The sequence below is a fragment of the Labrus bergylta genome, chromosome 5, assembly GCF_963930695.1.
Source record: "Labrus bergylta chromosome 5, fLabBer1.1, whole genome shotgun sequence".
In the NCBI taxonomy this organism is placed as follows: domain Eukaryota; kingdom Metazoa; phylum Chordata; class Actinopteri; order Labriformes; family Labridae; genus Labrus; species Labrus bergylta.
This window is the reverse complement of record NC_089199.1, coordinates 27,256,697-27,271,914: the sequence shown is the minus strand read 5'-3', so window position 1 is coordinate 27,271,914 and position 15,218 is coordinate 27,256,697. Positions and strand designations below refer to the sequence as shown.

Below are 15,218 nucleotides of genomic sequence, written 5' to 3'. Positions count from 1 at the left end.
GAGCGCGGCACAAAAAGATTTACGCAAAACAATGATGTATTTCACTGTTTAAAGTCAAATCTGCTTTCACATTGACGTCCACTTGCCTTTTTGTAAAAAAAACAGAAGTGACCAGTTGAAAACTTGTCTCTTGCTACAAGGCTACAGGGCTCTCATAAGCTCTGTTTAATCGCAGAGTATGTTTTTGATAACTCTGTGTTTTTGTTTACTTGTGTCACATCGAACACAGTCATTTGGCCCATAATCAGAGGCACTGTTTGTCAACAGGCAAGTCAGGCTGGGGGCCACAGGCCAGCAGGGGGCCACTTATGGCTGAAAAACCACAGCATCGCCTCAAAATGTGCAAATTTGTGCAATGACAGTAGGAAACCTCCCTAAGGGGGCCCTATCTGAAAGCACTCACTGTCTGTGCCCTGCTAATTGTCCCATGGATTATTTCTGTGAAAACCAAAGTTTGTCCATGAAAGTTAAGGAAGGAAAATGTAGAGGTGTTATCTGTATGGGAGGGAAAAAAGAAAGAGGAAAATAAGAATGAACGCTGGTTTGAGGGCCCCCCATTGAAGTTTTGTCCAGGGCCCCAACATACTCTAGAATCGGCGTTGTACATAGTTTGTATTTAAAGAAACAAGTCAGAGCAACTTAAAGTGTAAAAGACCAACTATTAGCTCATACGCAACCTCCGCCACATCACTGGGCACTTCCTCAATCTACCCACAATAAGGGTTAACTGGTGATTGCCCCTTACCAAATGACTTCCTATCCTCGTACAACGACACAAATACCTCCTGCATAAATACAGAGAAAGAATGGTTCATTGAGCCATTAGGTGTGAGTCCACAGCTGTGTGAAAGCATTTTTTATGAGCAGGATGTGATGGCCATGTGATTGGGGGGGGGGGGGGGGGGGCAGGTGGTAGACCACTGGTAATTACTGGGCAGAGCTGCTGCACAGCCAGTGGTCCCCACACACCAATCTGTCTTCTTCTGGCCATAATGAAAAGCCTTTCAACATCTTATTAGCTTTTAATGTCACTGTGGGTGTGGCCGTGGCTCAGGTTTCAGTGACTGGGAGAACAGGCGTGCATACATATTTATATCTATTTCGCTTTTTGATTGAGGAGCTGTGTGATCCAGGTGCAGATAATCATTCTGAAAGTGTGTAATGTTTTCATGAGTGTGTCTTTGCATGTTTATGGGGCCATTTTGTAGGCACAGCCCCCCCCCCCCCCCCCAAAAGATCTGACTCGTTTATGGATTTTGCAGCTGAAGACACACTAGTGGTATCAGCTCCAATTACAAATTCAGAGTCAATTACCAACACATCTGAAATGATAACTGACATCAGGGGCAGAAGGGTGTCACTGGCATTTTCAACCAGATACTGTGATATCATTTGCTTAATTTTAACATTGTTTTAGCCTGCTCGTCCTCGCCGTCTCGTCTGATTAGAAGAACTCTTCAAAGAGCTGCTAACAATCACATTGTTGTGTTCCTCCTTTGTGCCGCCAGCTTTCATCTGATCCCTTCTATCATGTCACAGCGACAAGAGTTGCTCCGTAGCGATGAGTTCTCATGCTGTATCAATACAAGTTCTCTTTGAAGACAGACTTTCTACATCAAAACCTTTTTTTCTTTTTTTTTATTAGCTTTGTCAGTTTATAATACTTTTTCAGTGTTTGATAAGGAAGTTGTCATAAATTTCAGTGAGCATGTCATTGTATTTTTCACCAACAAAAACCACAGTAGAAGATGTTTTGTGATGACTAATGACATTTCATGTCGGAAAGTATTTTTCATTTTTTTTGTGAAATGGTCAAAAGCTATCTTGTTTTGTGTGTTTTTTTCTGTGGCAGGGCGTCTCATATCTGACTGTACAAGCTTATCGTTTTGTTTTTGCCCTAAAGGAAAGCCACCATGTTGAATGATTTCAGAGTATGTGGCAGATTGTCGGGTGATGCTCGGCTCTATCTGTTCTCAGGTCTGACATGTGCTGTGTGAAATGTTGTAAATAAACACCAGCTGTTGTGATTTATTACGGCTGGTTGTGTTTTTTTGATAAGCAGAAATGGAGTCCATGTCAGAGAGGGCATGCAGATAACAGAAGAGTAGAAGGTTTTGTGTTGAAGCTTAAAACAACTTGGATCTCATTTTTCAGGTCTGGTTATTATTTAAAAAATGCTGACATTTAAAAATCCAGCACTCTATGCTTTGTTTTCTTCATATCTTAAATGCTAGCCACAGAGCTCACAAATAATTTTATCAAAACTCTTTTTACCATGTGAGTGAAAAAATACTCATCTGCTGCGTCACAAGACAAATATTATACAGTTTCTACTGTTTCCTTATTCAACCAATGATGGAGACGTGAAGGATGTAACTCGGCCCATCACCAGGTGAACTATCAATATTGCAACACTTCATCTTGAATTATAGATTTCCACACAGAATAACACCTTTGAATGGGTTGTTTTTATACAACTTAGGAGATGATAGTTCGACTTGGATATAAATAACCCATCTTTTTCCAGGAAAGTGTTTTCAAAATCTTCAAAGTGATTTTATTTTTTTATTTTCTTGTTCAGACCAGCCGGCAGCCTAAATCTTATAGATTTTTTATTTTCTTCTAAAAGAGAAAGAATCGTTATATGCTTCATATTTTATATATGCTTAGCAGATGTCTTAATGCGGTTATAGATTTTTAAAAGAGATGATTAAAGCTCCTGTGAGGAGCTTTTAGCTGGTTATGAAAGAGTCTGAAATCAATACCCATACCTCTCTGTTCAACCTTTAAAAAGCAAAAAAAAAACATAAGTAAGTAAATTGTTGATTACTTTATAGTTGTTTTAATGCTTGTAACCACTGCCGCCTGGTAGGTGTCAGACGAAGTGAGTTACAGTACAATGTAGAAACAAACTATGTTTACTTTTTAAATGACAGAGATTCTCAGTGAATGATACTTTAAAAAAATACACGACAGCAGGATGAGATTTTTATTTATCAGAAAAGAAAACACTACTCACACATTTACAGGACAGAGTCAGCAAAGAGATATGAGGTACTGCTTTGTCCAATGGGGGTGCCAAAATTGAGGCAAATCAAAAGTTCTAATGCTCATAGGAGCTTTAACTTGTGGCAATTTACAAATGGGCCGAATACAATGATCAAGCAAATGTTTGTTCAAAGCTTATCTCAGTAAAACCAATGCAAATGATATAGGCAAAGAAAGAAACTATAGTTACAGGACCATGAACAGCATAACATACAGACCAATGATTAGAAAAGCAATAAAACAACAGTGCAGCAAGATATCTAACCTTTTTATTTTGATATGAAAAAGAAAATTAGCATGAAAGAAATACTAGAATGAATCCCTCGTTGCACTTGGACACGACACAAGCATGGCCGATACATAAAGTCAGAGTTGAACCAGGAAGTGAGCGTCATAATGTCCCCATTATCTCTCTCCAGCTTACATATTTGATTAATTTAGGGATGATTTGAAACCTCTCTCTCTCTCTTTTAGAAAACCATTTTGCTGTGTTTTTAAGTCCTTGCATGAACTTAGTGAGTATATTCTAGAAAAGCTGGCAAAACTCTAGAGTGAAACTCAGGTTGTAATGAACCAGATTTGTCCTTTAAGTGATGCATCACGTCCGGCCCATGAGGTGCCGCTCACCAGCCCAACAGCTGGATGTGACCAACATCTCTCTGCACTCCACAGTAAACACTCATTAAATCCAGTCCTGTGCGTGCACACAAACATCTGCCGTCTGTTGCCGCGGTGATTCAGTGGAACCATTCCAGCACCTATAGTCATCCACCGGGGTTTCTGTCTAAGTATACACCGTGGCATGCCAACTCTGCATACTACATCCTTTATTGCTAGTGATGCAAGCCAACCTATGGAAGACACACAACAAGTGGAAGAGGGCCACTTTGGCTGAGCTCTGGATGCAGCTAAGAGCCTGCTGTGAACACATACGAGTGAGCATATGCTTAAGTGATATTGACAAAAGTAGAAGCATCGCAGAATCGAGGCTCTTGTCTTCTCCCTGCAGCGGCTGCACAGTCTGACATCACACGCTTCAGGATGTCACGGTCCCGCCTCAGATTCGAGCTGCAAGCCCGGATCTGTGCAGGGCACACAGAGGTTTTCTTTTGAGGAAGCGTTGTTTCTGTTCCATCAGAGTCGGAGCGATTGTATCTTACCTGCTGTGTGTGTGAAGTGCCTCATGAAGCTGAAACTCACCGCCCTCTGAGATTTTGTTTGCCACTATCATCCTGAGCAGCTTTACTCTTTGAAAGAAGAGCTTTGATTCAATTAGCGGATCCAGGAGGCCGCTCAAACGAAGCCGTCTCATGAAACGTCTCCTGGCCTGTTTTTAGAACAGTATAGTCACACATTACATCTGGACACCTCTGTGTTGTGACAGGCTGTCAGAAGATGCCGCTGAAAGCCGCTCTTGCCTTCTTACACCGGCTCTTTCTCTTAGTGGCGTGGAAGACGACGATACTGATGGGGTGTCAGAAGTAGGGCCAACACAACACCAAGCCTCTGGGCTGCCGGCTGCTCTAATGAGCTCCCCTGAGTGGTTAGCAGGCTGATGGAGAAGGCCTGTCCTCTCTCTCCTCCCTCTTGCTCAGTGGGCCTGGATGTAATTGGTGGGCGAAGAGAGAGAGAGAGACTTCAGAATTACAGGAGACAATGCTTTGGACAAGAGAGAGCAAGGGGGTGGAAAAATCTATTTCCACTTCATCTGAATGCAAGCCTCTTCACCCCAATTATAATTTCCAACACAAGCTGGAGGATTACATCAGCCAATATGTCCTCCGCCCCGAGGAGAAGGACATGTGTGAAGTGAGAGGTGTCAGGTGTTCTTTTTGGGAGAGCCAGAATGTGCCAAAAAATCTGCTGTTTGTTCACCTAGTTTTGATCATATTGTTGGCCTTGAATATCAGAGTGCTGTCCATACTCAAGAGCTCCAAATACGGAACCATGGAATAATGATGCCCTCTACTGGTCAGATATCATCACAGCCAAAATTCATCAAAACACAACAGATTGATTTCATTATCGTATCATATCGGTAGATATTCTGTAATTAGAAGAAAAAAAGACCCCAAGAGAATCTGTAGACTCCTAAATCATGCTTTTTATCCCTCCAGTTGAAAGCTACTTAGTTTTCCTTGGTGTTAATTCAGTTTATATTAGGTCTTCCAAGTCTCAAGTGGCTCTATTCTGTGATTTTAGTATCTTTCAAAGTTACTTGTGGTTCACTATCGTAACTTAAATATAAGGCCTGCTGTCTGTATTATTAAATAAAAACACTAAATAGTATATTTAGCTTCACCAATAGAGTGTGCAGCTTTAAAAACTCTAACACTTCACAAAAACTTTAAGATCAAGTTAAGTATGCAGGGCACACTTACAGTACCTTGGCTCTTGGCTTTTATTGATGTCTAATAGCATCTTTAAATTTGCTTTTTGAAACTAAACATGAGCATCTCTCAATCATTTTTTAATCCCCACTACCGTGCACATAATATTTTATAGCCTTGATTAATGTCTGCAGAGCTTCCTTCAGCTGTGTTCAGAGCTCAAAACTCTGAACAGCACGGGCTGAGAGAGCAAACCATTTTTTAAGGACATAAAAACCTCCACCCTCCATGGTGATGATGTTCTTTGCCATGCTGATGAGCAGGTTGTCTTCCTATTGATAGATCAGGATTCGACCCAGACCCTGTAGTCCACACGTGGCTGTCTTCTTGGACAAAATGTTGAATCCCAAACTGCTCCACTGCTTGCATGCCGGCGCCTGCCATCAGTTGGATGTGTATGAAAGGTTGAATGTGACATGTATTGTATAGTCTTTAAATGGTACAAAGACCATATAAGTGCAGTCTATATATCATTTATCATGTAGTACCTCTAAACCACTGAATATGATTAAATTGCTCTACTGATTCGAGCATTTGAATTACCGTTTTCTTTCTCTTTCCTCTCACTGTGTTTCGAAAATAAGCTCTGAGTTCCATTCACTCACCATTTCTCTCAGAGCAACAACTGTGAATCTTTCCTCAGCTGACTGCAGAGAGCTCTAATCTCTTTCCCTCTAACATCAAAATTGTTTTACAGCATTTACAATACAAAAGAGGTTTCTGGGAGCTCCCCCCCCCCCACACGGTGACTTATTAACCACTGTCTGCAGTATTGATCGGATGTTGTGATGTGTCTTCTGAGTGTGTAGTTTGTCTGAGGGCTGATGTGTTTCCACCCAGGGGAGGAATTTTCAGCTGTAATGCTACGCCAAAATTAAGTGTTGATGGCAACTGTTCAAGGGGGACTGCAGTATCCTGTTTGAGGAATGTTTGGTGTTTAAAGAAACACACTTTTGTATCTTATCAAAAAAGCCTGATGCAGCTTTTTCTGATGAATAGTGATACACTTTCTACTTTCATTCCCATCCATATACTCTTTCAAATATTTTTCCAGCAAAAGAAGACTATTAGATGGCCATAAGTTCCCTGCAACTTTCCTCTGGCACACATTCCTGTGTGTGTCCTCCTGCACAGCATGTATACACTTCACACTGCTTCATGTTGCAATGTGTGAAACAGTGCCGCTGATCCCCGCACTGTCACAAGCTGTCCTGCTTTCAGGGGCTTATGGAGAAAAGGTACCAAGCTGCTTTATCCTCATTAGCATCATTACATTATGACGCGCCTGCAGCTATTGTTGTTTACTCTGCCTCCAGCCCACCTTCCCTCTGTCACCCTCGTCTTTTCGGCCCCTCCCATGCCTCTGACTGAGCACCACTGGAAGCGAAACTGTGTACTTTATTAAATTTGCAAGAGAGCAATGTTGATAAAGTGACACGAGGTGATGCAGGAGGCCGATGTTGTTTACACATTGCTTTTATTAAAGGTGTTAAGTAGTGTAACCACAGAAACCAGAATGCCCTTTAGCAAAATTCTTGACTGTGAAGTGAGGCCAGCAAGAAGCTGCAGGGTTCAGACCGACTGAAAACAGCACATTCTGCTTTTAAAAGTTTGTCCTGTTTTGTAGAGATTTGTGGCTGTGTATAAGCTTTGTTTAGTCAGAGGAAAATATTTAGGTGACGTTATTCAAGTAAATCTGGCCTAGTCTTGCAAACTTTGCATCTGAGCTTTTGCAACAATGTCTAAATCCCCTGCCTTCTATGTAGGCTTACTTTATGCAGGTGTTGCAAGTAGGGCTTTCACACTTGCATAAATCTCCTGAAAAACACACAATATTTCCAGGAGGAGCTGTGTATGTGAACGCAAACAGCCAAAATGATTCGCTTAACCCGGAGTTTCTCCTGCCAGAACCCTAGTGTTTTATTCCGCAGTAAGTCCGAGTGAGCTGATGTGAGAACACCGCAGGATGTTCTCCGGAGAATTCAACTCGAGCCAATAGGAGGACGGAGTGTTACGTTTCTATACTGTTACTGCTGCACGGTGCATAGAGTGTCTGCATGGGATCACTACGATCTCTGTGCACGCAATTAAACAGCTGCATTACATTTTCCACTCGCCAGAATGTTGTTCTCTGCTCTTTTGTTGAGGTTGTCAGACTACACTTGATATAAAGGCAAATATTCCCATTATAGCGTCGTATAACGGACTAGTGTTGCTTCGTCCGCTTCTTTGCGTCACGTCTTACCTCAGGAGAAACAGCCGTTGAACCAGCTGACACAGAATTATAAACCGTGCCTCCTTGGAATGTGATAAAATATGTCTTTCTCCTGAAATGGGTAGGTAACAAATCTTCAAAAATGTATCATGTGTTGTAAAATGTATAAAAGGCATAAACTCAAAAGAATGTCCCAATATCCCTGAATTCACCCTGTATTTGATAGTTTGAAAGCTCACCAGCTAAACATCAACAGGGAAAAAATTTTGGATAAGCGGCAAGCCTAGAATCGATCTTCTTTACCCTCATTTTAGGTAGAAAACCAAATCACATTAGACATTTTCCTCGGAAGGCTTCATACCAAAGGTGATGGTGATGTTGAATAAACTAACATTTGTTCCTCCACGGTCGTCAACATTTGCCCGGCCTCATGTTGACAAAGCAGATATAGCTGGCACCCCTTCCTCAGGAGCTTCCCAATACGTGTTGAATAAATAACCTATTTATAACAACACTTTGCATAGTCATGTTTTTAAATCTACAGTCAGCTTTTAGCACTGACTTAATGTTGGCCCCTTGGGAATCAGTGTTATTTCTTTTTTAAATTCCTCACTGCTGCAGGTGTCGGATGCCGGAGTGATCTGCGACACAGCAGATTAAGGTTGCTTATAAGTGAAAGCCCCTTCACACTGGAGGCATGGCGGTTGAATATATTCATGAGAGATATAGTCCCAAAGTAAGGGGACTCTTTGGCCTCAAGGTGAAGCAGTCAAAATATAAAAAAAATATATAGTTTAAACTTAAATGTTTGGTTGTTTTTACATTCATGGCTTTCTTTTGTGTTGAAATCCACACAGCTTCTCTAAACAGAGGCTGTGCTGACCACCATGTACTGGACTGTATGTAATACACCTACTATGGATAACATCCTGTTACAGTACAACCTCACTTGAAGGATACCCAACATTCCCTTATACCAGGCCACAAATGTACTTTCAAAGTGCTTGATTAGAGTGTTCTTGATTTTCACTCAGCCTGGGGAGTCAATGTGTAGCCAACAGACTCATTTCTACGGCTGGTTTCTGGGCGCTTCCATCCTGCGGTGGCGCCATTACTGCGGTGGCATCTCTGCGCATGCTACCGTCTGTTTACTGTGACAGCAGCTTTAATGGTTAGATAAAAAAAATCAGATAGCTGCTGATGGAGATTTTTTAATCAGACGACCTTACTATTATTTAATTTTTTTTTACATATTTGACATCTTTAACAACAACGACCTGATGACATAACAGAGAAAACCATCTGTCATAATATGTGAGGAAATGCTGTGTAATATAACATTATTCAAGCTAGTTAGCTTAATCTATTAACTACAATTCTGTCGATGTTAATTTGGCTCATCATCTTTTTTTTTTTGCTGGTCTGTAAGGTTTACATGCAGCTCACATGTAACCTGATGATGCTCGCTAATAGACAAACGTTTCATACAAGAACATTTTATTAATCTCCTGGTGATGGAAAACTATACCACCTACAGATCACTCAGAGAGGGCAGAAATTACTTCTGATTATGATATTTTTGTGTCGATCCACCTCTGGAGAATATCTCAGTCCTGCACGACTAGTGATTGTATGTAATGTATGCAAAGTGTTGGTTTTGATTCAGTGTGTGCACTCCCCATTTTTCAAAACTGTTAGTAAACTGTAAAACTTCACAGATTCTTCCTGAAGTCCTTAACATTGTTGTAAAAGGTAAAGTTACGTAGACTGGTTTTTCCACAGGTTTTTGACTTTTTTACTGCTCTCAAAATTCCCCCTGAATATCAATAAGGGCACCTTAAACCCACTGAAATATCACTGGAAAGGTGACTAAGAACAGAAAGTGATTTCAGATTGTCATGCAGATGTTTGAATTACTTTGACGGTGGACGATCCATGAGATGCAGCTGTAAGTGGAAAGCAGTAGAACACTGTCTATACTGAATATTGTTTCTGTTTTGGTCTTCAAGAGTCTAATTTTATTTGCATAAAAAATTTAATTTTTGCTAGGTTTTTATTATGTTTGAACAACTCATTTTTGTGCAGGTGAATACAGCTTAGATGACAACAGAACTAAATTGAGTGTTGGCAGTGCTTTTATATGAAATTATGTTGAAGTTTGAAGTTGCCTGCCTTTTTTTTAGGCTCTTTCTTGCTGAAAAGGAAATGATCCAAACCCACCGGTGTCTATTTTTGGGCTCACAATAGAAAGTAAGACTTTCAAGTAGTGATATAAACAGCTTCCTAAGACGGGGTCTGGCAAGGGAAGCTTTAAACCACACTGGTGTTTTTATAGCCGAAGCTGAACTTGAGCTAAACAGGGACACCACCTGTCAGAAGGAGCCATTAGTTGGAAATCCCATTACCAGTAATCCTATAGGCCCAGTGGTAAGATCGCAACCAGGCTCCACTCTCACCCGCCGTCTCTGTTTGTCCCTCCTGGCACTGCCAGCAGTCCTGCTACCACATCAGTTGTTGTGGCGACAGGCCCGTGAGTGCCAGGGTTAGAAGAGGGCACGACCCCTGGCAAACTTCCTCCCAGGTGGATAAAGAAGGCTCGCTCAGGATATTAATGCCGCTCCATGCCAGCTGCAGTTTACAGACACAACAGTAAGTCTCATCCTCTGAGGTCCTTTTTCAGAAAAACAGGAACTCTATTGTCTGTGTGCTTGCTTGTTTTTACTTCCCTGTATCGTCAGGCTGTGTGTCTAATTGTAAGCTCTGGCAGATGTAATATTCTGTTAAATCCCAACATGGCAATTTTCAGCAAACACAAAAAAGGTTGCCCTTCATATGAAGGCGTGTCTGTAGCCCTGACTCAAGTACCGAAAGTTGCAACTGAATGTCTCATTTGTAATCTTGTCCATGTGTCTTATACACAAGTGTTTGCTTTAGTTCAGACAACATTTCATATTTTCTAACTTTACCTTTGTTGTTTTGGAAACAAGACTAAACATGAGTGTGAAGTTGCCACAGCTGTCATTTGAGCAAAATGCTAACTTACTGATATACCAATGGCTTAGCATGCTAACCTTGTTCACCATCTTTAGCTTATTATGCTAACATCTGCTAATTCACACCCAATAACAGATCACAGCTGCTGATTTGAACGCCTCCAGTGTTGCAGCTTTCAGTAATTAACCTAAGTTATGGACTATTTTAAACTTTTAAACGTGATGATGGTGGCATAAAAAAATAGCCACCAATCGGGTTTAGACATCCAAGTTTTGTGGCAATCCATCCAATAGTTATTTTGAACTGACATACAGTACATTGCCATCCCTGTTGCTAAATAATACATTTCCATATTATTTGAAAAAGAATATAGCTAAAAAGGCAATTAAAAAAGACCGGTTTAGATTAGATATTCACAGAAATTATTTTATTTATATGACAATTAAAATGGTTCAAATCAAAGAGGCATATTCAAATTGTATACAAATTATGTATATACACACACCTCATGAGTATATGATGTAAAAAAAAAAGACAATACGTTAATATCATCTCCACCATTTGTGCCTAACTCTTAAATCTCAGAGCCTCTGTATCTGATTGACTTTTAAGGAGGAAGAAAAGCAGAAAAATAACCTTTTCTCAGAAGGCTGATTGATTTTTGTCTGCACCGCTGTGTGTTTGTCACAGTCATAATTTACCCTCCTTTTTATTTTCCACTTCACTGCCAAAAGAAGTCTGTGCAATTTCCCTGCAAACAAACCCAAAGCAGTTCATCTCGTTTATTACCACAGGCTCATCCTTTTGCAGGAAATCTGTGAAATGGCTGAATTACCACATGAGTAACCTGCACACTTTATTGAGTTTCTAACTGTAAAGCACCGTGTGCAGAGGGAGACCATGACCTTGCAGCATGGCCGGCGGAGGCATTGACTTTCTTGGCTGCATCAAGCTGGACGCACAACTCCACAGAGAGGGAGGGGAGGTGGAGAGAGACAGAGAGAGAGAGAGAGAGTGGAGAGGGGAAGGGAGGGGAGGGGAGGGGCCAAGAGAGCCGTGTGGAGAGATTGACAAAGGGGAGAGAGAGAGAGAGGAGGCAGATAGTGAGAGGGTGGAGAGGGCCCGGTCTCTCTCTGGAAGCTGGAGGTGAATGTGTAAGGATGGTCCCCCGCTTTCATCCTGCAAGTGTCGACCACGTCCCAGGCTCCTCACTGTCACTCTCTGCTGGTAGGGCTGCTGCTTTCACTTCTCATGTTTCTGCTCTTTCGTTTTTTAGCTTTGTAATGTCATCTGCTTAGGTATTCTGCTGTTGGCATTTGCGTTTCCTGTGTGAGGTGAGACTAGGAGAGGAGACATGCTGCGAGCTCTCATTTACTCTGTTTACACCCACCGCCCAGGCAGGTGTCTGGCAGAGTTGACTGCAGCAGCTGCACTGGCATGTCCCCACCCCCCACCACCACCACCCTCAACCCTCCACCTCTCAACCATTCCCTCATCCTATCTCTCTCCTGTAGTCTGATGTCATGGCAGCTGATGTTTGTGCTGGAGGACACTGGCAGCGAGCTACAAACTAGGGCTGAAGGGACGTTTCAACTTTGCAGACAGTGCCTGGACTGTTGTTGTTGTTGTCCTCTCTGTCCCACACACCCCCCTCCCTCACCCTTTCCTCTCCAGTCATGCAGCCACTGTTGTGTCCTCCAAGCAGCTTTGCAGACATTGATTGTTGTTTTTTCGCTTTTTTCCTTTCTTGCTGCATCCTGGTTCCCTTTTGCTGAGCACAGGATGGCTGTGTGATGAATCCCTATTGATCCTTTAAACAGACCCAGGAATAGTTCATTACATCAGGCTGCTCTGTGCTGACCTACACAACATACCTCTTACAAAGTGGATGGGCTCCTCTGCCATACGCCCCATTACTACAGCAGTCACTCCTCTGCCTTACAACATTTCTCTTCTCAACGCATATCTTAATACAGTTTAATGAGTTTTAGAAAAGTAGACATTAATTCATCGATAATGAGTTTGGGGCTCCGGCCTGCGGCGCAGGATTATGTGTGACTTGTGTGATCTTTGTTGGATATAATTCCATCTCTGAGGCCAGATCTGTTTTTTTCAGTTCTTGGTTTTAGATCCTCAGGGGCAGGATTTTCAGGTTGGGTAGATTATACAGCATTAAGCTGCTTGGTATCAGATAATTCTACAATGATGAAATCCTCTGTGGTTATGAATTAAAGTGGTCAGAGCTCTGCTGTTGTTTTTAATACACATGAGAATTGTGGTGGAGTTTACTGAATGTGCCAGATCTGCACATCACAGCTGTCAGGAAAGTGGACATTTGCAAACATGTCCAACATTTACCAAAACATTTCCCGCCTGCTTTGAATCTGCAACTCTGCCACATTCAACAAAAACAAAACTGATGATGCAAATAGTCTTCTTCAAGGATAACACATACAAATCTCTGCTGGAGGAGCTTTTCCACCAGTGCACTGAAGCATTTAGTCGCTTTAAATGCAAAATACATTAGCATGTGTTTAATAAATCATGGCCCCATCAGAGGTTGGTTCAGGAGCAGTGTTCGGAGCAGGCGGGGAGCCAGGAAGCTGTGACAAGTGTCTGATGAGTCATCTTGCATTCAGTTTCATAGGTACAGCTCAGCTGGCCGGACGGAGGATCGCTCATTATCACACCAAAGAGACCGGAGTGCAGGATCATTTTATTAATTGGAGTGTTGGAGGTTGAATGCAAACCAAATGACTCATCAGCGTTCCCTCGTGACATCTTCAAATTTGAGTCATCGTCTTTGTGTTTGAAGAAGTAAAGTCTTTGTAGCTCATCAGAGACAGAAAAGTGACAGAGAGGCTGCTGGAACGATGTCTTACTTCACATTTGCTGAGTGTAGGAGGAAAATTCAGCCCTTGGATTTAATTGAATAAGTACAGTAAATGAGATTTGGTACAACTTAATTTTGTTCGACTACACTTTGTTACCATGAGAGTTGTTGCTACCAAATGTAAACATCTGCTGTCTACCCATATGGCCTTGCATCTCTTTTTGGTTTGCATTTTATTACAAAGCAACATTCATTGTGTAATGCTTAAAAAAACGAGTATAACAACCTTGAATTTAAGAGTATTACTCGGCTCAGCAGGAAGCAAAGACACTGTTGCCTCTCTCTCTCTCTGCCCGTTCATGTTATATATTAATCAATTGGTGTGCAAGGCGGATTATCTTTGTGTTTATGCGGACCCAGCAATGGCCTATTGGGTCTCTTGGATTGTGTCAACAGGTTGCCATAAGGCCTACTAACATGTGGCAGGGAAAAGCTGCAGGGGATTATTCAGCTGCTGCTTGCTCTGTCTACTCCAATTATTGGACCAATTACTGTCAGCAGACATATCGGGCGTTCTGGAGATGCTGTACAGTGTGAACGATGGTTTGTCATGTTGTTTTAGTTTCATTATTACAACAAGACCGCAGTTTCAACTTCTTCAGGAAAGAAATTACATAGGAGAGTATTTGACTTGCTGTTAAAAGCTGCTGCCAGTAATTGGAAATTAATTTTGGAAATTGAACAGATAATTGAAACACACCTATTCAATATTTTGAATGGCCATGTGATCCTGTCATTGTAAGTGGGTCAATGTTAACATGAAGCCAACACAACTGGTAGGTTTTAAGCTTCGGCAGCTGATGATCGGTTTGGGCAAATTTGATCTTCTTCAGTGTTGAACTTATAGGGCTACGTTCTACCATGCACATGTGTTTCACTGGAGTGTCCTTATTCAAATATGCAAAAAAAAAAATATCAACAAACTGCAGACACAGAGCCTATCCTTATTTTACTGACTGTGATTTTCATCTTTAAATGGGGTGCATTGTAATGAAAGCACGGTTGTTCCTGACCTTATTATTTACCCTTCTTCATTTGTGCACCTGTATTACAAGATCAGTTGCCATAAAAGCCAATCCTTTCTTAAACAGGTATTTTGTGCCCTTGAAAGAGTTGCCCCCTGTGACCTTTTGGAGACTTGGAGACTGAATTGTAGTGTTCACTCCTGACTTTTTTTCAGTACTATTCTCCATCTTTCTCCAAATTTCCTGTCATCTCTATACTTTTGACCAAACAATTGAATGTAGGTGCCTTGCTTTGTTTTTTTTGTTTTTTTTTCTTGTTGTGAGAAACAGAGAAAATCCAATCTGCTTAAATTTAGTCGTTGGAGTCGTGGGTTTTCCATTGGTGGTAAAAGCTTGTGTGTTTACCAAACTGGTCCAATTCCAAGTTGGCTCAAAATTGTATATTTACATTATGTGAATGCATATATTTTGCAGCAGCATTACCAAAGCTATCGTAGAGCTAACAACATCAAATTAAACTTCAAATTGTGAAAGAATTACTTCCTCTTGTGTAATTCCATTGAAATATGCGTGACAAGTTTAAATGGCTCGCTTTCAGTTACATTCCATTCTGGTGATAACCTCTATCCATAAACAAAACAATGAGGTGTGTTTGGTGTACAGGTAACTTCGGGGAATGGATATTTGGTAGGGAGTGGCACCACTTGGTGATT

At 41.4% G+C, this 15,218-nt stretch overlaps 1 protein-coding gene across 7 annotated transcripts in view; it reads left to right on the top strand.

Annotated features, from left to right (window-relative positions):
• iqsec1b (IQ motif and Sec7 domain ArfGEF 1b) overlaps window positions 1–15,218 on the top strand; it is a 196,437-nt gene that overhangs the window by 141,415 nt on the left and 39,804 nt on the right. The window contains exon 1 of one of the 7 annotated variants that reach the window (XM_065955339.1): window positions 11,727–11,874. The exons of the other annotated variants lie outside the window; for them this stretch is intronic. Coding sequence (XP_065811411.1) covers window positions 11,798–11,874 — 77 coding nt within the window. The 5' untranslated portion in view covers window positions 11,727–11,797. Of the gene's footprint in view, window positions 1–11,726; window positions 11,875–15,218 lie in introns of those variants that run through there. 7 annotated transcript variants of the gene reach the window in all.